The sequence below is a fragment of the Tasmannia lanceolata genome, unplaced genomic scaffold (assembly GCF_043159265.1).
Source record: "Tasmannia lanceolata isolate RefF3 unplaced genomic scaffold, GAP_Taslan_0.1 ptg000005l, whole genome shotgun sequence".
Taxonomy (NCBI): domain Eukaryota; kingdom Viridiplantae; phylum Streptophyta; class Magnoliopsida; order Canellales; family Winteraceae; genus Tasmannia; species Tasmannia lanceolata.
The window spans coordinates 10,573,760-10,596,123 of NW_027518682.1; the positions used below are offsets into that span (position 1 = coordinate 10,573,760).

The 22,364-nt window shown below is 37.5% G+C and overlaps 1 protein-coding gene across 2 annotated transcripts; it reads left to right on the forward strand.

The window, feature by feature from the left end:
* Window positions 1–5,688: 5,688 nt before the first annotated feature.
* LOC143877457 (putative Histone-lysine N-methyltransferase ATXR5) lies at window positions 5,689–20,199 on the forward strand. 2 transcript variants are annotated; one of them, XM_077379498.1, is made up of 6 exons: window positions 5,689–6,261; window positions 6,368–6,454; window positions 8,394–8,623; window positions 8,719–8,819; window positions 8,911–9,123; window positions 9,727–10,150. In XM_077379498.1, the coding sequence occupies exons 1-6, from the start codon at window positions 5,724–5,726 to the stop codon at window positions 9,776–9,778; spliced, it is 1,221 nt and encodes a 406-aa protein (XP_077235613.1). In that variant the 5' UTR covers window positions 5,689–5,723; the 3' UTR covers window positions 9,779–10,150. The 2 variants fall into 2 exon arrangements, with proteins under 2 accessions (XP_077235613.1, XP_077235612.1); XM_077379497.1 differs by lacking the exon at window positions 9,727–10,150 and adding an exon at window positions 19,866–20,199 and having other exon boundaries at window positions 5,699–6,261.
* The last annotated feature ends 2,165 nt before the right edge of the window (window positions 20,200–22,364 follow it).

A 22,364-nucleotide genomic window follows, 5' to 3' on the forward strand; every position in this document is an offset into this window, starting at 1 on the left:
TTACAAATGCAAGGTATTGTGGAGTATCCACAATGCTTCGAAATACCAATCCATCTTTGAGGGCATCACCAAAATATTAACTATCTCCTAATAGATTGTTGAGGGCGCAGTGGAGTGGCCACGGGCTTTGGACCAATCATCTTTGATCTTGTAAGGAGGTCACAGGCATGCTTATGTTATCCAAAAAGAAAAACATATGTTATCTCTCTCTCTCTCTCAAAAAAAATAAAATAAAATAAAAATAAAAACACTTAAATTTTCCTATATCTTTCATCTGAAAGTAGGGGTGACAAAGTTTGGAATTTCACTAATTCTTGAATGATTGAAGTTAACCCTGAGAGTGTTTGTATATAGTGGTAGAGTCATGGAGACACTTGTTTTTCCTTTGAACCTTAGCTCCATGGAACAATATGCAACACTAGATAGAGATAACAAGGGATTGTTTATAAGAGAGGAAAGAGATCAAGATTGACTTCCCACATACTAAATATAGCTAGGTTGTTAATCTATCCAAACTACCTAATCTACCACACACCCAATCCAACGGTTAGATTTGAATGGATCTGATATTTTCTAATATATCCCCTCAAACATATGTGGGTTAATAAAATTCTCAATACAGTAGAATTCCCCAAATTACAAATGTAATCAAAATCCACCAAATGCACATTGTAGAAAGTTGAAGATAGAGATCCTTTGATGATGGTGACCGACGTTGTTGTCGATTATGAGAGTTGATGCTGATTGTGAAGACGTCGCGTGTTGATGGTCGTCAAGAGACAGATCATAACATGATATAGTCTCAATGGCTTAGACGAGACCCAAGCCTCGATGGGCGAGTATTTATGGGGTCGGTTTTGAATACCAATCCTCGTAAGAATGGGTCACTATGGACCAAGCTTCGATGGGTAAGACAACATGGGTTGGTTTTAGAATACCGATCATCATAAGAATAGGCCTCGATGGGCAAGATAACACGGTCGGTTTTAGAATACCAATTCTCATGGGAATTTGAAACTACCCTCTCAAGCACGCACGTCAATGAACAGAGGCACCTCAATTGAGTAGAATACCAATTCTCATGGGAATTTGAAACTACCCTTTCAAGCACGCACGTCAATGAACCGAGCCACCTCAATTGAGTAGAGCACTATTTTCAGGCACACACCTTGAGTGAGACACCTCAACTAAAATAGATTAATGATGGAAACTTAGGATTGAAAAGAAGAAAGATGTGCGAAAACTAGCGATTGTGCTAGTGATGACAAATATCGTCAATCTTGAAAAAGTGAAACAACACTGGACTTTGGCGGTGCAAAAATTCTTCTTTTTTTGTTTACGGGTGTGAATATCAAATTATAGGGGGGTCACTTAGGATAAGGAGGAGTGTGCAAATATCAAATTTAGGGTTTTAGATAGGCGAGGTGGTGGCTTCTAAGTGAATGAAGGGGTTAAAAACTGCAAGGGAGAAGATTTTGGAAAAATTATAAGCAACGGGTGCAATTATTAATCTTTGGATAGCATATTAGATTAAAAAGAAGGGGTGTGAAGAAAAAAAGAGGGAGTGCTGTTTGCCCATTTGAATTTCTTCTACGGAGGCCTGTCAGCAAGGATGTCTAAAGGCTGTACAGGGGTTGTATAAGCCTCCTACAGTGTGGCTCTTGACGGGATGCTAAATTTGTTAATTGCAGGCGCATCATAGAACACTCCTCTCACTTTTTGGACTCTACTATTAATGAATGAGAAGCCATGGAACCAGCATCGAGCAGTTCCTATGATTTATAAGTGTTCCCACTTTTCGGTTGACCATTGCATGTAGATTTTTTGCCATCAAGGAGATTTGAACTCAAGACCTTTGCTCTGATACCATGTGTAACTACCAATTACTCCAAAAGCTTAAGCTGTTGGAGAAGGCGTTATTTAAACTTTTATACTTTAAAGCAGGTATAGGATATTAGTTGAAAATTTAATCTATTTGACAGTGACTCGTCTAGATATTTCATTTGCAGTTGGTGTAGTGAGTCAGTTCATGAGCTCCCAAGTACCTCTCATTAGAGTTTTTCACATAATGAGATACTTAAAGAGGGCTCTTGGTAGAGGCTTGTTCTTCCTAGATCAACTACATCTTGAGCCCATCTTGGTGCCTGATTTGAGCCTTGAGAGGTTGATTTATTGTGCACGTCCATGAAAGGAGCGTCGAAGATCGCGAAAGTCACTGGGACTAAGAATGACAGAACCAGTAAAACAGGAAAACGAACCTTAATTTTCAGATTCACGATGGGAACTTTTGGATTTAGTTTTTGTAGATCTAAAGTACTTTGGAGATGGTGTTACATGTAGGTTTTTAGAGATGAAGAGACTTGAAGAGAACAAGGAAGTAGAAAAGAGAGAGAAAATAAAACTAAAGGCTTATTGTGGCCTGTGAATGACCAATTACTTGATCGGCCGTCCGCTGGAGAACAAAGCTTGATAGATTGTGCTAGGTCCGATCGACCTGCTCTGATACCACGACAAAATTAGGAATTTCTCTAGTTCTTGGATGATTACAATTATCCTCTTAAGAGGTCTATATAGAACACTTAGCATGCTTTTGGATTACAGGAATCAAGAATCGGTATTGGTATCAAATTCCACTCCCATTCCAATTACCCCAATAAAGGGAATGTCAATTCAGGTAAGCATTAGATTTAAGCATATGTATTGAGAGTCAGGGTTTCTGAATTTTTCCACCAGTTTGAGACTTGGCTTTTTTGCAATCAAAAGCATCTTCTTCTCATTTGTATTATTCTCCCTCGCCTTCCTCACCATCTTCGTGAGATGAGTTCGTGAGATGGGTTTCTATGGCTTCTTAAACAACCCATTTCCCTCGACTTTCTACAGCACCCCATTGTAGATTTATTTGTATGGAAACGAATAAGAGAGAAGCTTATAAAATGCGAGAAGATCCTAATAGAAACGCATATTTGCAGAGATGAAACCCCATAAAAACCGAGTAAAGATGAAACCCCATAAAAACCGAGTAAAGATCAAACAAAACTAAAGCAAAAAGAAATTTGAATGGAAAAGGGATGCAGAGAAGAAACGCTAGAAAAACAACAAATGGGAGAGAGAACAGCGGGTTTCTATCTGCGCCAAAAATTCTAGGCATAATTCTGCGAACTAAAAAATGCAATCCAAACGACACGAGGAAAGAGATCAAGATGGAAACCCCACATGCTCAATCTAGCTCAGTTGCTAACCTATCCAAACTACCTAATGTACCACACACCCAATCCAATTGTCAGATCTAAATGGAGAATTGAAGGTACGCTTAAGGTAGGGGTGCAACTCGGTTCGGGTTGGACCCGAGATAGCATTCCATCAACCCCAACCCGAGCCTCGGGTTGAGAATGGTCAACCCTAACCCAACTTGCCTCCAAGTCGGGTCAGGTTAGGTTCGGGTTGAGCTGGGTTGGATTCGGTTTCATTTAGGGCCAAACAGAAAAATACAAGAAAAAAAATATAATCCTAAGAAAAACATGAAAAAAAATTAGAGGACGAACGTAAGGTTCGGGTCGTGTCGGGTTGCCAAGACCTCAACCCTAACCCAACCCGAAATTAAATCGGGTTGGCCTTTTCCAATCCTGACCCAACTCAACCCGAGAAAATGCCAACCCAACTTGAGCCAAAATCGGGTTGAACCCATCGGGTTCGGGTTGAGCCCAACCCAAGTTGCACCCCTAACTTAAGAGAAGAAATGTTTTCGGTGAAAACCCAATGAGATTAATAGGGTATTATAATAGGAAGCTAAGATTTAGGTTGAAAAATAGGAGTCTTTCGGTCATAGCGTAGTTCCTTTTTTAAAAAAAAGTCAAATTCAGCTGCAAAATCAGCTGCCGGAATATATGTGGATACAAGGAAGGTGGTCATTTCACGTATCATTTAAAAACAAATGAACAACAGGTGTTCTTTTGGAAATTAGAAAACAATAGATAGTTTTTTCAAGAATGGAAAACTAGAGATTTTATATGCTGTGTGCGTGTGAAGCCCACTGTTTTTCAACAAAGTACTGCAGGCCCTCTTTGTAGGATGATCCAAACCGTTCAAAACATGACACAATACACAATAAGCTGTACTCCTGTACCCCATAAATCATCTATATAGGATGATCAAACCCTCTATAGATCGGAGGGTTAGGATCATCCTACGTGTAGATTTACAGGGTACAACCTATTTACGTTGTGATAAGGCAAATGAACGGTTTGGATCATCCTATGAAGTGGGCTCCACAGTTCTCTTTGAAAAATACTGGACTTCACACTCACAGACCATATATAAATTCTCGGGAAAACCATTGATGGTCTTATGTGAAAAAGAAACAGATTGGATTGATTTGAAGGGGCAAGGCCACATTCCCTTCTTAGAGGTTTTATATGGTGTGTTCACGTGAACTCCTACAATGAGGCCCACTTCATAGGATGATCCTAAATTCCTAATCGTGCCTTTGATGGGCCACCATGTAAATAAGCCGTACACCATAAATCATCTCCATAGGATGATCTTAACCCTCAGATCTGAAAAGGACTTCACATTGTAGAAACCTCTACAGATTGAAGGGTTAAGATCGTCATATGGAATGATATATGGATACAATCTATTTACGCTGTGGTCCATCAAACGAACGGTTTGGATCAACCTAAGAGGTGTGTCCCACTGTACTTTTCAAAAAAAAGAAAAGAAGCACGCATTTCTAGTAATTCTCTGTTCACTTGAAAATGGAAAGTCGTTAATTAGAGAGAGGTTACTGATGTTGGCACTACCATGTGTTTGATACTTGCACTAACTCACTGTTTCTCATCTTTTTCAATTGGCTTATGAGAGCATTTTGGGAATTGTATCTGGTTTGACAGCTAGATCATAGTTAGCACTTAGCAAAACGTTATTTGAAACGCGTTTTATCGGTGTGCCGTTTAATACTCTGTTTAAAACTTTTAGGGCGAAAAAAACTTAAAAACATTTTAAACACGTTTAAAACACATTTTAGATGTATTAAACGCGTTTTTTTGGACAACTTTCCAACTTTAACCTACTATATTTTGTAAATGGCAAAATTTTAACGCATTTTAAACTTGTTTAAAATGTTTTTAACAAAAAAAAGAACCATAAAAGATTTAAACAGTGTTAAACGGCACACCAATAAAACACGTTTTTTTTCAAAAAAGTAAAAAAAAAACTCTGTTCTGATAACTATAGTTTTGCTGACTATGAGCTAGATAAATAATAAAAGAGAGGGATTTGCTAGCGTCTATCGCAAAAGGCAATAAAAGTGAGCCTCTGCGGCTGCTGTTAGATGCAACAGAGCATTCGTGAAATACCTTTTGCGATGGACACTAGCAAATCCCTAAAACAGAAGGTGAGTTAGTGCAGTTATCAAAACACAATAATCCAAATTGTAGCCCTAGATGAAGGGACATGATTTTTTCGCCCCCTTGTAGGATAATGCACCCAACTGTTAAGTTTTAACGTGAATTGAGGGCGTACTTTAACCCTAAGAGTGGGGCCCGTTATCCTACAGGGGGTTGGGGGTGAAAATATCATCACCTCTCGTTACTGATTTAACTACATTCACACCCGAGGATGAATAAAAACGTGTCTCGAACGGTCGAACCACAACTCGGAAAATCCATGACTTCGAAAGGTGCGATGTGTGCTTACGCGCGCAATTTAGCGCGGCGCCAAAGCACATGCCACGTCATCTAATTGCACCTTCTCCTCAAATTCCTCCCCCCGGCCTCCTCTCCTTCGTCTTCCTCCTACCAAAAAACCAAAAAAATAAAAATAAAAAAATTCCCACCAAACCAAAACCAAAAAACCAAATCCACCTCCAATATCTCCAAAATAACAATTCTACCCTCACCCCGATGCCTCCGTCAAACGTAACGGAGCAGAATCTCTTCCCCTTCAATGGCTCCGTCAGAAAAAGAACGGAGGCTCCCCGTTGCCTCTGCTCTCCGTCATCTCATCCATCCAAAAAATTCAAATCCCTAACGGAGATAATGCTGAAGGCGGAATATTCCGTCATCAGTGAGGAATATTCAGTCGTTAATGATTTCGGAGACGTTAAGTGCGAGGAATGTGGGTCCGGTGAAGGAGGGGAAGAGATTTTGTTGTGTGATAAATGTGATAAGGGATTTCATTTGTATTGTTTGAGACCGATTGTCGTTAGGGTTCCGTTAGGATCCTGGTTTTGCCCTAGCTGTTCTAGGCAGAAACGAGTAAGAAGTAGGTTTTTTTTTTTTTTTAAATTTTTATTTTTAAAATTTAGATTTTTCTTTTTTGTTGAGCTGAAATTTTGATTGATTTAGTTTATTTTTTTTATGGGAATTAGGGTTTCCGCTCATGCAAACGAAGATCGTGGACTTTTTTCGGATCGAGAAGGGATTGGATCCAGAGCAGAAATGTGGATCTTCTCAAGGTATTTTTTTTTCTTCTTGTTTTGTAATTTTTATTTTAAATTTATGGATTTAGAAATCTTGTTTATAAGGCTATATTGGATTTTTTCCTTCATTTTTGTTTGTTAAAGATTGCTTGTTTGCCTATCTTTTTTCCCCCTTTTTTTATTTGTTATTTTTTTTTTCCTTTTTTAATGCGGATTTTTGTGTGTTAGATTGCTTGTTTGCCTAGCTAGACAATCAGCAATATCCTTGGCTGATCTTCTGACATGCATGAAGATAATTGACGAACCATCAATTTAATCAAAGATCTTGTCAAAAAACTGAGCGAATTACCAATGTGGAACCAAGAAATCCTCTAAGCCACCTAATGACATTGAGGGAATCACCGTCCACAATCACACAGTCAAAGCACTCATTGGGATCTGCCATTCTTTAGACTGCATGAACCTCAGCCTCATTGGGATCTGCTATCCTGATGGGCCCAGAAAAAGCCCAAATGACTTCACCCCTTCAGTCCCTTAGAATGCCACCTATGCCAGCCAAACCAGGATTTCCAAAACTAGAACCGTCAAAATTTAAATTCAACAAACCATAAGATGGGCGCTGACATTCTTGCCCCATAGAGGGCTGGCTCTCAACACTGAAGCATACTTCTTTCCTTGTAATTGCACAGAACAAAAATTTGCAATAGGTTTTTCCCATCTCAACAGAGCTTTCCTATGGAAAATCAAGCATTGGATAGCTTTTCCATGGAAAATAAAGCATTTCATGCAGATAACTTATCAAACTACCTGTTTTATAATCCATTATTATACAAATGTATGCAACTTTTTTAAAATTTGATTAGAATATTTTGTCAAATTCGTCAGTCCTATTACCGAGTTCGAATCTCTGTACCTTTTAAATTATAGCAATTGTACCTGTACTCGTACAACATAATTGCCACTTAATGTTATATATCATATGCAGCTTCAAAAGGAGATTACCTTTTCCAGTTCTCATTTTTACTTTGCAATCCAAATTGTGTAGAACACTTGATTCTAATTTTATGGAAATAATCTAGTTCCTTGTACATCTTAGGTCTCGTGTACCAAAGATTCATTTCTACAAAGTACATAAAAACCTACACACCGATCGTAACTGAAGTCAATGAAGCAACGATCTTGGGTTTTGTTAGATACTCCCCCATTGTCCAGTGTAATGACCCAACTGCATCGTTGCCATTATCCATGTCATAAGTCATCACTCCTACAGTCAATTGTCTAAAATCTTTTTCAAAACTTCCATCATTTGCTTTTCTTACTCGTCTTGGGTCAGTGGTGGAACATTCTGTTTTTGTCAGAATTCATCACGCCTGCAATCAATTGTCTCAAATCTTTTTTGAAACTTCTATCGTTTGCTTTTTTTACCCGTCTTCGGTCAGTGGTGGAACATTCCGTTTGTGCTTGTTAATCTTATAGTTTCCTATATTCTGGAGTATTCGTGTTCATCACTGTGAAAGACCCTTGTAGTGGCACATGTTACCTTTTCTACTTCATTATTCGTTTTGGTACATTATGGAGTACAACTTGTGCTCTTGAATCACCAACACTTGCAGAATGTCGCATAGTGCCTGGAAGCATCTATAAATTCTCTACTTGTATTATTAGCCATCATTAACTTCTGTGCAGTTTTGTGCTTTCTGAATAAAATTTAAAGTCTTACAACTCTTCACATCATTTTTTTGAATGGTTTTATTTCTCTTTGATGTGTTTCCAGACCTTGCTCTATGAGCAAGTTTCCCTAGTAGTTTCACTTGAGAATAAAAGCAACTGCATGACCTCGACAAAAAGGGCTAATGCTGCAGTTTTTCCATATAACCTTGATATTTCTTCACTATTGTTTCTATATTTATTACTTGTTACTTGCATCTTGTGTCAATGCTTGATTCATATGCTCTTTTCCCTCATTTTGTCTTAGATGGTAGGAAACGCAGGAGGCGTTCCATGCCATTAGTTATGTGTAAGAAGAGGAGGAGGTTATTGCCATTTAATCCAACGGAAGATCCTGTGCGGAGGCTAGAACAGATGGGTTCCCTTGCCACTGCCTTAACAGCATTGAGAATGGTGTACAGCAGTGAGCTCACTTATGCACCTGGCATGGCTCCTAGGTCTGCTAATCGGGCCATATTTGAAAAGGGTGGCATGCAGGTTTGGAGTTTTCTTTCTTGTCTTGCGAAAATGCATGCTTTTTCCTTCACCTTCTTATAATGTTATTAATTCTTTCATGTCTGTTATTCTTTTAGGTTCTCTCTAAAGAAGATACAGAAACATTAGAACTTTGCATAAACATGTGCAAAAAAGGAGCATGGCCTCCACTTGTAGTAGTTTTTGATTCATGTGAAGGGTATATTCAATCTTGGATTCATGGTTTAGTCTGCATGTTATCAGTCTTCACTGATGGATGCAAATTAAATAAAATTTATTGTTTCGTGCAGTTTCACTGTAGAGGCTGATGGATACATAAAGGATTTAACACTAATCACCGAATATACCGGTGATGTTGATTACATCAAGAACAGGGAAGATGATGATTGTGATAGTATGATGACGCTTCTTTTATCAACCAATTCGTCTGAGAGTCTAGTTATTTGCCCCGATAAATGTGGAAATATTGCACGCTTCATTAATGGCATCAACAATTACACTCCGTAAGTCTATCCTATCTAAATTATCATGTCATAATCATTGCCATTATTATTACTGATTGTCATCCATGCGTAGATCAGTGTTCTGTCCCGCATATACTTTCTCCACATAATTACCTCATGTATTGGATGTTGTCTTCCTATATTCACGCGGCCCTATGGTCCAAGTTTTCCTGTTTTTGTTGGAAAATATTTTCAAAATAAATAAAAATAAAATAGTAGTTTTGCTTTTTTGAAAATGGGGTTTTGAAGTGTTTTTTTGCAAAAGGCTTGTGGGGACTAAAAGTTTTGTCCCACACTTGGGAGGAGAGGAGCTTATAAATCATTTCTCACTCCTTGCTCTTGTTCTTGCTTTATTTAAATTAAGTTTTGCATGTTGGGGCATAGGACGGTGCAACGCAGTTTGCAACTCCGCACACGTGCGGAGTAGGGGAAGAGGCAGTGGGCTGTAGGGCACTAGAGGCGCACTTTGCACGTACACATCGTCATGAGTTATGATTAGGTGCCTTAAATTTTTCATAGGTTGATTTGGGCTGTTTATCATTATCATGATTGATCTTGATTGGTTAATCTGATCATACGATCACGTATGCTGATTCATCACAGATGGGTGCGATTTAGACCACAGGATTGTGCCTGGATGAGTGTCAACTATTGAGACTTGAGTGGGTGCGATCTGGACCACAAGATTGTGACCAGACGGGTAACAATGACCGGGATCAATCTGAATTGCAAGTTGACGATCAGTCTCGATACAATGGTTAAATAACGACCAGATCATGATCCGACTGTATAATGACCATAGCGTGGCATATCGGTGTTTTAATCTAGCCAAAGGTGGGTGATATGGAGTTGATTTGGGTCTGAGTCGTGATCTAACAGCAATTTGCTTCCATACTGATCAGGCATGTTCGGGGTGAAAAGCTACTTGTAAGTCTAAAAAAGACTGTCAATTCAGCATTTCAAACACATTATGAATTCACAACACGAAATGTGTGATTTATAGAGATTTTGGAGGTCTTTTTTATTCGTTCTTTTTGTGTTATTTGATTCGAATCTATTATCGTTGGTGAGTTACGCCAATAGACATTAGTCAATTGGGACTGGACGCCATTATTTCTTAGAAGCAATTTCATGGAAACCTGGTGCACACTTGTTCTTCAATTACTAGAGTCAAAAATTGTCTTAAGGAAAGCGACAATTGTAACACTCCTTGAAGCATCTTATTCTACATCTCCATCGACCACAATCTTCTTCACCAACAATCTTAAGACAATTTTTTTCCGAGATTTTTCATGGCGCTTCAATCTATCAAACAATGACTCAAGATTTCGTATATCTTGAGTTATTGGACAATGAAAATTTCAAAAGATGGCAAAAGAAGGTGCACTTCATCACCACCACTCTAAAAGTCACCTATGTTCTTACTACGCCCAAAGCACGAGAACGTGACTACGAATCAATGACTCAAGTGAGACCAGACAATTACTTATGCAAATGCCATATCCTCAATGCAATGTTAGATGACCTCTTTGACATTTATCATAGCAAAAGGATCAACAAACGAACTTTGAAAGGCATTGGAGGTGAAATTCTCACAGGAGAATGTCGGAAGCATGAAATTCGTTGTAAGTCATTTTTTGAATTATAAAATGATTGATAATAAGATGAGTATTGGTCTCCTTCACGAGATCCAACATATCATCAATCAAATTCATCAACAAGATCTCAATCTTGATGATACTTTTATCATCTCTTCTATCATTGATTCCACCGTTGTGGAAAGGTATTAGAAGAAATCTTAAACACAAAAGGAGGAGATATATCTTGAAGATTTGACTCAATACCCAATTGTAAGAGTCTAGACTTTGAAACAGTAAAGACGAGTGCAAATTTCACGACTCCAAAGTACATGTGATAGAAAATGAGAAATGAACTAAACCTCCTCAATCTTGGAAGGAAATTGGAATAAACACCGACATGAAGGCAACAGCTCTGACACGGACAAGAAATAAAAAGGTTTGTTTTTCCATTTTAGGAAGCCAGTAAGAACGAGTGTGAACTTTTTAAGAAGCAATCTATTGCACAAGAAAACAAAGAGAAGTTCATAGCTGCGATATGCGGGGTTAATTTCCTCAAAGATGAAGATGTGTGGTGGATTGGCTTATGTACTGCAAGACATGTTTGTAAAGACGAGCATTTTCTCCATATATGCTCCAGTCGAAGATAGAAGTGTTCACTTTATCGGAAATGCTTCAATTGCTGAAGTCAAGGGGAAAGGAAAAGTAGAAATAAAATTCACCTCCAAGAAACTCCTTACTCTAACCGATGTTTATCATGTATTAGATGTTAGAAAAAGTCTTGTATCTGGTCGCATTCCTGAACAAGAATGGTTTTAAACTTGTATTTGAATCAAACCATTTTATTCTTTCCAAGGGTGAAATCTTTTAGGGAAGGGTTATTTATATGAGGGTATGTTCAAGATGAATATCAATAAAGTAAATGTTTCGGCCTACATAATTGATTCTATTTCTTTATGGCACGATCGCTTAGAGCATGTTAGTTCTAGGAAAATGAATGACACGGTAAAATTAAATTTAACACTTAATTGATAAAAATGTGATGGATAAATATAAGATATGTTTGCAAACTAAAATAATTACATAACCTTTTGCCAGTGTAGAAAGAACTACTACCTTACTGCAACTTATATCTAGCAATGTATATGACTTACATAATACTCCCATTAGAGGAGGTAAAAGTATTGTCACATTTATTAATAGCTTTCTAAGTTATTTTATATTTATCTTTTAAGTTTTAAAGATGAAGTTAAAAAAAAATTTAAACTTATAAACTAAAGTGGAAGATAAATGTGGAACTAAGATTAAGTCTCTTAGGTCTAATAGAGGTGGTGAATACCTCCTTCCTAAATTATTTGAAAATGTAGGAATAATTCATGATTTTTTGCATCTTATACGTCACAATAAAATGATGTCGCATAAAGAAAAAAATAATAATTATAAGGGGGTTAGTCGTGTTGGACTTTGGGAAACTCGGGAGGACTTTCATTAGTCCCACAGACTTTTAGCTTCCACTTCAAAAACCCGAGTTGGTTGGAAAGTCTGGAAGCCTAGAAATTCCACCAAAATCCCTTTCTCTTGTTAAGATGCCCACTCGAGAATCTTTCTTAAGCATGTAGAACTTCAAAGTTGTAATGGGCAGCTCTTCCCCTCTCATGAAAATAACCAACATACCTTTGTCTCATGAAAACGAGATAAAAAATAGAAAATTGGAAAAAATTCTAAAAAGAAATTTTTTTATAAAATACTCGTCATGAGAAATTGGAAAAAATTAGAAAAAAATCCTTAAAAGGAAAAAATCTTAAAATACTCTTATGTTGTGGAAAATGACAAAAACACCCTTATCTCATTGAAAATGAGAAAAAATTGAAGATATTAGAAAAAGTTTTAAAACTTAAAAATTGTAAACAATCTTGAAATACCCATATATATATATATATATATATATATATATATATATATATAAGAAAAGTGTAGCTACACAAACGTGTAGCTACACTTAGCTACACCGACGGCTTAAAATACAGTGGGCCCCACATTGTTTGGGTGATGCAAACCATTCATTTGATGGGCCCTCACATAGATAGGGTGTGCCCAAAAAATCAGCTCCATAGGATCATCCCAACCCTACGATTTGTGGAGGCAAAAATGGACGTGTAAAAACCTTCACAAATCTGTCCATTTTTGCCTCCACATTTTGAAGGGTTGAGATCATCCAATGGAGCTGATTTTTTGGGCACACCCTATAAATGTGAGGGCCTATCAAATGAATGGTTCGGATCACCCAAACAATGTGGGCCCACTGTATTTTAAGCCGTCGGTGTAGCTAAGTTAGCTACACGTATGTGTAGCTTCACTTAACTCTATATATAGAGTTACACATACGTGTAGCTAACTTAGCTACACCGACGGCTTAAAATACAGTGGGCCCACATTGTTTGGGTGATCCGAACCATTCATTTGATAGGCCCTCACATTGATAGGGTCTGCCCAAAAAATCAGCTCCATTGGATGATCTCAACCCTTCAAACTGTGGAGGCAAAAATGGACAGATTTGTGAAGGTTTTTACACGTCCATTTTTGCCTCCACAAATCGTAGGGTTGGGATGATCCTATGAAGCTGAATTTTTGGGCACACCCTATCTATGTGAGGGCCCATCAAATGAATGGTTTGCATCACCCAAACAATGTGGGGCCCACTGTATTTTAAGCCGTCGGTGTAGCTAAGTGTAGCTACACGTATGTGTAGCTACACTTTTCTCATATATATATATATATGAGAAAAGGGTTCCTGAGGTGGTGCTAGCGCTACCTTAAATGAGGTGGCGCTCACAAAACATAGGGGCCCCACTTTGTTTGGATGATCCAAAGCATTCATTTGATAGGCCCTCACATAGATAGGGTGCCCACAAAAGATCAACTTCATAGGATCATCTTAACCCTTCCATTTGTGGAGCTTAAAATGGATGGGTATAAACCTCCATAAATCTAAACCTCCACAAATGGAAGGGTTAGGATGATCCTATGGACTTGATTTTTTGTGGGCAACCTATCTATGTGAGGGCCTATCAAATGAATGTTTTGGATCATCCAAACAAAGTGGCCCCCCATATGTTTTGTGAGCGCCACCTCATATAAGCTAGCGCTAGCGCCATCTCAGGAATTGTTTACTCTCTCTCTCTCTCTATATATATATATATATATATATATATATATATATATATCATGGGAAATAACTGTGATACGTGGTTTACAGGTGATTGCATGCATCTGTAGGGATTAGTCTAGCCCTAAATGGGTGGGGATTCCCTATGTCAAAAAAAAAAAAAAAAAAAAATCATGGGAAACGACCAAAATGTCATTATCTAACCAAAATGCCCTTATATCATGGAAAATAAGAAAAACAATTATAAAAAAAGAAAAATATATCTAAAATACCCCTATATTATGGAAAATGGACCAAAATGCCGTTATATCATGGAAAATGCCCAAAAATACTCTTATCTAATGGGAAAATGAGAAAAAAGGAAAATTACTAAAATTGGAAAAAAATAAAATAAAATACTCCTGCATCATCAAAATACTCTTATCTAATTAAAAATGACCATAATACTCTTATCTCATGGAAATGGGAGAGTAAAAAAATCCTAAAAATGGAAAAAATTCCTATGCCATGAACATGACAAAAATGCCCTTGTCTTATTAAAAATGATCAAAATATCCATATCTCATGGAAAATTAGAAAAATAGAACAAAATCATAGAAAGCAATAGACCCTAAAATATCCTTGTGTCATAGAAAATAACCAAAATGCTCTATCTCATAGGAAATAATGAAAATACCCTTATTTTATGAAAAATGATTAAAATACCCTCATGTAATTAAAATGACCAAAATCCTCTCATCAAATATAAAATAGGGAACATGCCCTTGTTTCTTGGAATATGACTAAAATATGCAAGCATAGTATGACCCACCTATTTGCATGATCTAATTCAATCATTTATGCTCCTCGCCATAGATATGCCCATAATGTTTGTTTATTTGGATCCACAACTCAACCCACAAACTTCTTGGCATAATAGTAAAAATTGAAATGTAAAGCCTTTTAAGACTTTACACTCCTATTTCATTACGGCTAACTGATTTTAATGGGTTCACACCATTTATTTATTTGGATCCACAATTGGGGCCTTGCAAAATTTTCTATAGTAATGGTGGAAAGTTAGAATTAAAAATGAAGACATTCGTAAAAAGGTGGGGTTGGCACCAATTGAGGAGAAGATGAGAGAGCATCGCTTAAGATGGTTTGGGCATATCCAACGTAGGCCTTTGGATGCTCCAGTGAGAAGAAGTGACTCGTGTCAAGTTGATGGAGTAAAAATAGGTATGGGCAAACTGAAAACAACTTGGGTAGAAACAGCGGGAAAAGACTTTATGGTTATGAACATAACAAAGAACATGACCTTGTATAGGAGAGAATGGAAGAAAATGATCCATGTAAACGAATCCAACTAGTGTCAGGATTAGACTTAGTCAATTTGAGCCGGGTAGATTCTTTCACCTTCTTCATGAAAATTTTCTAAAGGATTCATTAGCCGACCCCAACTAGTTTGGGACAAAGGCTTAGTTGAGTTGAGTTGAGTTGAGAATGTTGAAAAGTTAGAATGTAAACTTTTTAAGAATTTACAGTCCCCATTTCTTCATGACTTTGGACTTCAAAGCCTTGATAATGCATATCTAGGCTCTTATACCAAATTGGTGCAAACCTAGGGTTTACAGGTTACTTTTGAAGAATTTAGGAGCATAAAGTAAGTTTTAATTCAATAAAATCAGCAACCTACATTCTCAGATCAACATAAACATAACCAGAATAATCAAAATCAACAAAGGGTTTTTAAAGAGATTCTATGCTGAAAATTTCAATCATCCATACCATGTTCCATACTGGGAATGACGTGCCGGATGTCTAGCCTTGATTGTCTGTAGTAGGAAATGCCCGGGAGAAGAATGGGAGAAAGCTAGAACAAGAGAAAGAATTAATAATCTTAGCCAATACAAGGAAAGAAAGATCACGTTCAAGTAACGTTGAAGATTGTGAAAATAAAGGAAGATCACGATCTAGAAAGGATCAAGATGAAGAAAAGACGGAGAGAAGATCAAGGAAAAGAAAGACAAGGGGAAAAAAGAACTGGTTTATAAACCCAACCGGGAAGGGTAAAGAAGAAATGGGAGAAAAATAGATGTAGGACATAAGAAGAGAGAAGATTGGAGATGAGAATGGGAAAGAGGAAGGAGGGAGAAGAAAGAGAGAAGAGGAGATACCTTGCTTCCAAGGAGGAGTTTTTCACAATTTTCAAAACTTCCTAGGGCTTCCTTCCTTTTGGTCTTTTATATGGGCCGTGGGATTTGGCACTTACTAAAAATAGTAAATCCGTGCTTTCTATGAATGGTAAGTTTGTGATTACTATAAGTAGTAAGTCCGCGATTACTATTAGTAAGTCTGCGAATACTATAAATAGTAAGTCGACTATTCAAAAAACATAAAAATAAATAGTAAGTTTGCAGGTGGGTCGTATCATGATGTGGACATTCCCAAATCTAGGATACAAATTATAACTAAAAGTAGAAATAAATCTCAAATAAAATAGTTAAATAAATCTCTTATGAAAAAAAAACTAACTAAAATAAGTCTGGCTAATAGATCACATCAATTCCCTCCTTGTGGAAAGAACTCGACTCCGTCGAGTAGAAGTCTGCAACATGATGTATCACAGCCCCGCGAAGTCGCTGCAATTGTACTGTATCCAACCACGAACACTTGGGCAAACAACGTCTTCGCCAACGAATGAGGTATCTCCAGGGAAATCCATGGTGGATCTCCGTCATCTGAACATCCATAGCTTAAACTCCAGAAGGTGACGAAATGATGTAGTAAACTCTGGTAAATCTCTAGGTGTTGATGATGACCCCAAACCACAAATCAGTAGGATCGATGGAATGTCGTCAATAGGGACCCACAGGCTGTAGAAGTACTCTCTCTGAAGCTGATTAGCCACCACCTCGTTCTCCTCAATACTCAGTCGCAAGCTCTCTAACACCTCTCGATGTATCTCCTCGATTCAATGAACGAATGTGTCGGCCTTGGCAATGCCTTTTCCAGGACAGATTATAGAGGTACCGTCTAGGACGTGTAGAATGGAGTGGCCACAAATGGCATGGATAAAATGAATTTACATCAATAATATTCCTCACTAGCTAAGCATTTCCACTAATGTCCTGAGTTGTGACTTATCACTTTCGCCCGTTCGTCTGATTGGGGGTAGTATATGCTGTCAAATTGAAATATAGCCCATGTTTTGCTCCATAAAAGTCTCCAGAAATGAGACACATCAGAGATCCTAGCTATACAAATCGACATCAAATGAGTCACATTGGAGAACCTATCAACAATAACAACGATGGACTCAAATCTCCTTGCAGTCCTGACTATAAGAGAATACATGGCAGTGTTGGGAGTTTGACTGTGAATGGACTGACATCCTGCACTGGATCACACGAATCGTCCTTACAAGATCCCCATTAAATATTGATTCATTGTGCTCATACTTATGAGATTGCTCATTTGTTCCCTCGTGTGGAACACCACTATCATGGGGATCATTTCTATCCTCATCATATACGGATTTTGCCAAATTGGTTTGAGGATTAAATGCCCGACATGGACAGTTTGATGCCTTGTGACTCGGTTCACCATATGTGAAAATTTTATGGTATTATCATGTGGTTTAGGCCCTAGAAGCCCACGTCTTGCACTCGTCTAATCTACGGAGGTCTTGTGGTTGGTCATCGTTGAGGTAAAAGGAACTTTATCAGGGCCCTTTCGCATCTCCTTGCCTTGCATAGGGGGATAAGCTGATCGTGTATTCCTAGGAGTCATGACATCCTTGTGAGCCTTATGCCCAAGATGTTTGTTAATGTGATCTAGGATAACTCTAATCCAGACTATCATGTCTGAGTGTTGATCCAACCTAGCCTGAGTGCATTGTTCCCACGCCCCTTGGGGGTTGAATCGTCTTAGCTTCTGATGTGGGGTATTGCCATCTTGACCCTATACGCCATGGTTGAAAATGGATAACTCGATATGCAGGACAACCCTACGGATTTTGGAAAGATATTAAGGCACCTAAACTAAAACAAAAGGATATAATACTAAGTCACTGACACATAAATGACTTAGGACAGATAGAAGGGGACTCTCTTAACGTTATTAGGTGGCTTCAAGGTTCCCATATGGCTCCATGGAGATTTACGGATTTATTTGACGAAATTAAGGATAGAATTGTATCCTCTTTGATATCCTTTATTCACATAAGGTGGTCAGCTAATGGAGAGGCTGACAAACTTGCTAGAGAGGGTGTTCATAGGAGGGAGATGGAGTTCTTTGACTACCTTCCCCCCTAACTATTTTTTCACTTGCTTTTTATTTCTTTTCTAGGCTAACATGCCATCTCCTTCCTCGTATCTTATGGGACTTTCTTAGTCTCTTTCTCTTTTTAAATAAATTTTCCGTACAATTCAAAAATTAAATGACCTAGGACAGACCCTACGTCCTAGAAACAGCACAAGAGACTCGACTCTTGCCTAAGGATACCAAATTGATGGGAACAGATAAACTAGACTCTAAGAGCAATTTTATCGAACACCTAGAGGGCGCACGATGAACTACCTCATGTATATAACCAAGGGCAACTATAGTGGGACTTTTACAAAACACTTGGAACTGAAATATAGTACGTACCTGAGCTTTGGGCTCTGATACCAATTCATGCAAACCCTAGGCTCTGATACCAAATTGGTGCGAACCTAGGGTTCGCAGATTACTTTTGGAGAATTTAGGAGCATAAAATAAGTTTTAATTCAATAAAATCAGCAACACACATTCCCAAATCAACATAAACATAACAAGGATAATCAAAATCAGCAAAGGATTTTTAAAGAGATTATACGCTGAAAATTTCACTCATCCGCACCGATATGCTCATGTACAAAGATCGGGTAATGGAGAGGCAGATTGCCTTGCTTGTGCTGGAGTTTCTCACTTGGGATTGGGGATTGGGGATGTTTTACTTTTTTGCCTCCTTGACTTAGGAACGTGATTGCTATCTTGTTATCTTTCTCATCATTGTTATTTCCTCTTCCCGACCACCTTGGTCATGGGCTTCCTCTAATTAATAAAATTATCTTCATTTTTTAATAGTAAAAAAATCATTAAAGAAAGGAGACCGAGATGGTCAAATACATAAAAATAAAATTATCATCATTCAAAAGGAAAAAAAAAAAACTCCCTATTAACTCGGAAGCATAGAAAACCTAACTTAGGTTATGTCAAAGAATGGGGTTTTAGAGCAATTGTTCAAGTGCTTAAACTGAAAAGAGGAAGTTGGGAGTGAAGTATTGAATTTATATTCTTAGGATATGTAAACCCTAGTAAAGCTTATAGGTTTCTAGTTATAGAACCAATGACTTGAGATCAATACAATTATTGAATCTTGGGATGCAGTCTTCTTTGAGAATAGGAACCATGACCCTAATTGATAGATTCTAACACATCTTTAGAACCTTCAATAGAGCCACAACAGTTTAATGATGAGGAACCTAATAAAATTAGAAGTAAAAGAGAAAGGAACTATGCCCCTAATTTTATAGTTTATCTTATAGAACGAACTAAAGATTCACTTCAAATTTCCACCATGATGGACTTTAGCATAGAACCCGATCCTTAAACCTATGAAGAGGCCATAAAATCCCAAGATGCAGTATTTTTGTTTTATATATTTATTTTTTTGTTTTATATATTTATTTTAAGAAACTATTAATGGCGAAATAGACTGAGCTTCATTACATATTGGAGACAATTTTGTAGAAACACGGTCCACACCTGTTTTCACTTGGTGGGGACAAAATTTATCCTATGGAAAGTGACAATTCTAACATGCCTTGAAGGAACTTATTCTACATCTCCATCCCAGTCTTCTTCACCAACAGGTTTGACTTCTCCAATGCAACTTGCATGTCAAGAAATTGAGTATTGTGTCTAGCAAGAACAACAAAAATTGAGAATGTTAGATCTGTTGTGCTTGAAAAGTAATTATTTTGGTGCAGGGAGGGTAAGAAGAAGCAGAATCTTAAATGCGTGAGGTACAATGTAAATGGTGAGTGCAGAGTCTTACTGGTAGCAATTCGTGATATTGCTAAAGGAGAGAGGCTATACTATGATTACAACGGCTATGAGCAGGAATATCCAACTCAGCATTTTATCTGAGTTTCTCTTTAACTACAGTAGGAAATTTATCTAACCAGTCATATGGAAAAATGTGAATCATTTTTGCGTAGGCACCCAAGCGATCTTTCATAGGTAACTCATTGTAATGCTGAAATCAGCAATTCCATTGTATATTTAGTTCAATCCATGCCCATTTATGGCCGTGAATGAAAATTGTATTAACAGGGCAATTTTTGTCCATCCTGTTTATGTAGTGAAGGGATGGCTACATTTTGAAGATATTGCATTTTAAATATCATCATTCTAAAACATGGATGCCCACATGATTCTTCACTTATGTCCGATAATTGTCAGTCTTGAGCTTCAAAGACAACATTTCCTTGGTGAGTGATCAAAAGTCATTCCACTTTTTCTGTTAAGAGGGTCTAACAGTGTAGACCATTGCACCAGGTCAGTAGTGACCTTCCACATTGCCATAGTTGCTATTGAAGATTTAGCAGGATAAGAACTTCCTCCCTCTCCCCTTCTTTGTTGAAATGTAAATTTTTGAATCAAAATTTATAGTGAAATGGTGAGATTTCATTTGAAAGGCAAGCACACGACTGAGGGGGTCGAGGCGGCGAAGAGTACAAGGTAAAGAAGGGAAAACACAACCACAACTACAAATCTCTAGGTGTAAGAAAATAAAAAATCTCTAGTGCCTATCTAGACACCCCGTCTGGGCAAACCGATCTGCTGACATGGTTGAATTGGACTGATCATCCAATCAATCTAGGATCTATTCAATAAACTTTGAAAATCTCCAAGGATGAGAAGATCTCTCATCCAACCATTTTATAACATTGAGGGAATCACCTTCCACTATATGGTTGTCCAAGTCTCTGCCCACTACCAGTCTAATACTCTGAAGAGCCGCATTGACTTCTGCCTCGTTTGAGTCCTTAATACAGAATGGCCGAGAGAAGCCCACTTGGTGGAGCCATTAGCATCTCTAAGAACACCTTCAATGCCCACAGACCCTGGATTACCCAAATTGAAACTGTCCAAAACAAAACTTTGTCTGGAAAAAAAAGAACGAAAGTGGAAATGACCAATGTGGTGTTTTTAACATTTGGTGAGGATCTGTGCCCACTTCTTTGTCTTCTTCGCATGTGTCACAACAGATGATCAAAAGCTATTTTTTTTCAAAACCCAATAGGCAAAACTCTTACTATTCGTTAATTTCTTGAAAAGTTCATTTAATTGCACACATATACAGGCATGCACATGTGTACTACATATATATTTGAAAAGTTTAGGGATTATCCGTTGCTTCTTGTGTATACATGGTATTGCATGCTTCCTATTGTCTGTCCTACATGTGTGGCCAACCATGATTGATCTAAACTATGTGGGAGGTCTCACTTTGGATGGTTCAGTGCCTTAAAATTGTTATGATTAGGTGATCCTAATCGTTAGATAAGTATCCATAAAAAATAGTACGAGATATGAAAATGCAATGATCTATTAAATGTTTAAAAGTCATGGTCGGTGGTCGTTTACATTATATACTCTTTTATTTGGCCATTGATAGCCTTTTAGGAAAATGTCAGCCTCTAGCAATTAATTATAAAAGTATAAAGTATAGTATCATTATCAAATGATGGCTCGAAGATATCACCAGTTCATCACCCATGTTTGACTACAATGAAATTTATACCATGAAAAATTTCCTATGAAAATAAAATTTTCTGAGGCTTGTTAACCGAATATTTTAAAAAAAATCATCAAATAACCTTGTGGAAAAAAATTCCTATTGGTTCATTTTTTAGGGATCCAAAGCTATACAGATAAGCTATCTGTGCATTTTTCTGATATATATATATATATATATATATATATATATATATATATATATATATATATATATAACAAAAATGGGCAGATTTGTGGACAAATAATGTCTGTCCATTCTGACCTTTACAAATGGATGGGTTAGGATGATCCTATGGAGCTGATTTTTGGTACACACCCCATCTATGTAAGGGCCTTTCAAGTGAATGCTTTGGATCATCCTAACAAAGTAGGCCCCAATGTGATTGGGCGCTTAAGCTCACCAACACTTTCCTCATATATATGTGTAGGAACCGTTTTCTCTCTCTCTCTCTCTCTCTCTCTCTCTCTCTCTCTCTCTCTCTCTATATATATATATATATATATATATATATATATATAATAGAGGAAAAGGATTGTACGCTCGACCGTACCTAAAGTTAGGTACGGTAGAGTGCCAAATCACATGGGTCCCCCATTTTTGGTGGGCATCTAAACCATTCATTTGCAAGGCCCCATCATAGATAGGGTGAATACCAAAAATCAACACCATTGAATCATCCTAA

Excerpts from the sequence above, each read along its gene's own strand:
- LOC143877457 (XM_077379497.1), top strand. The coding sequence starts at position 5,724 with ATGCCACGTCATCTAATTGCACCTTCTCCTCAAATTCCTCCCCCCGGC. Across the intron at positions 6,262-6,367 it reads TAGGCAGAAACGAGTAAGAA|GGTTTCCGCTCATGCAAACG; the intron begins GTAGGTTTTTTT and ends TATGGGAATTAG. Across the intron at positions 6,455-8,393 it reads GAAATGTGGATCTTCTCAAG|ATGGTAGGAAACGCAGGAGG; the intron begins GTATTTTTTTTT and ends ATTTTGTCTTAG.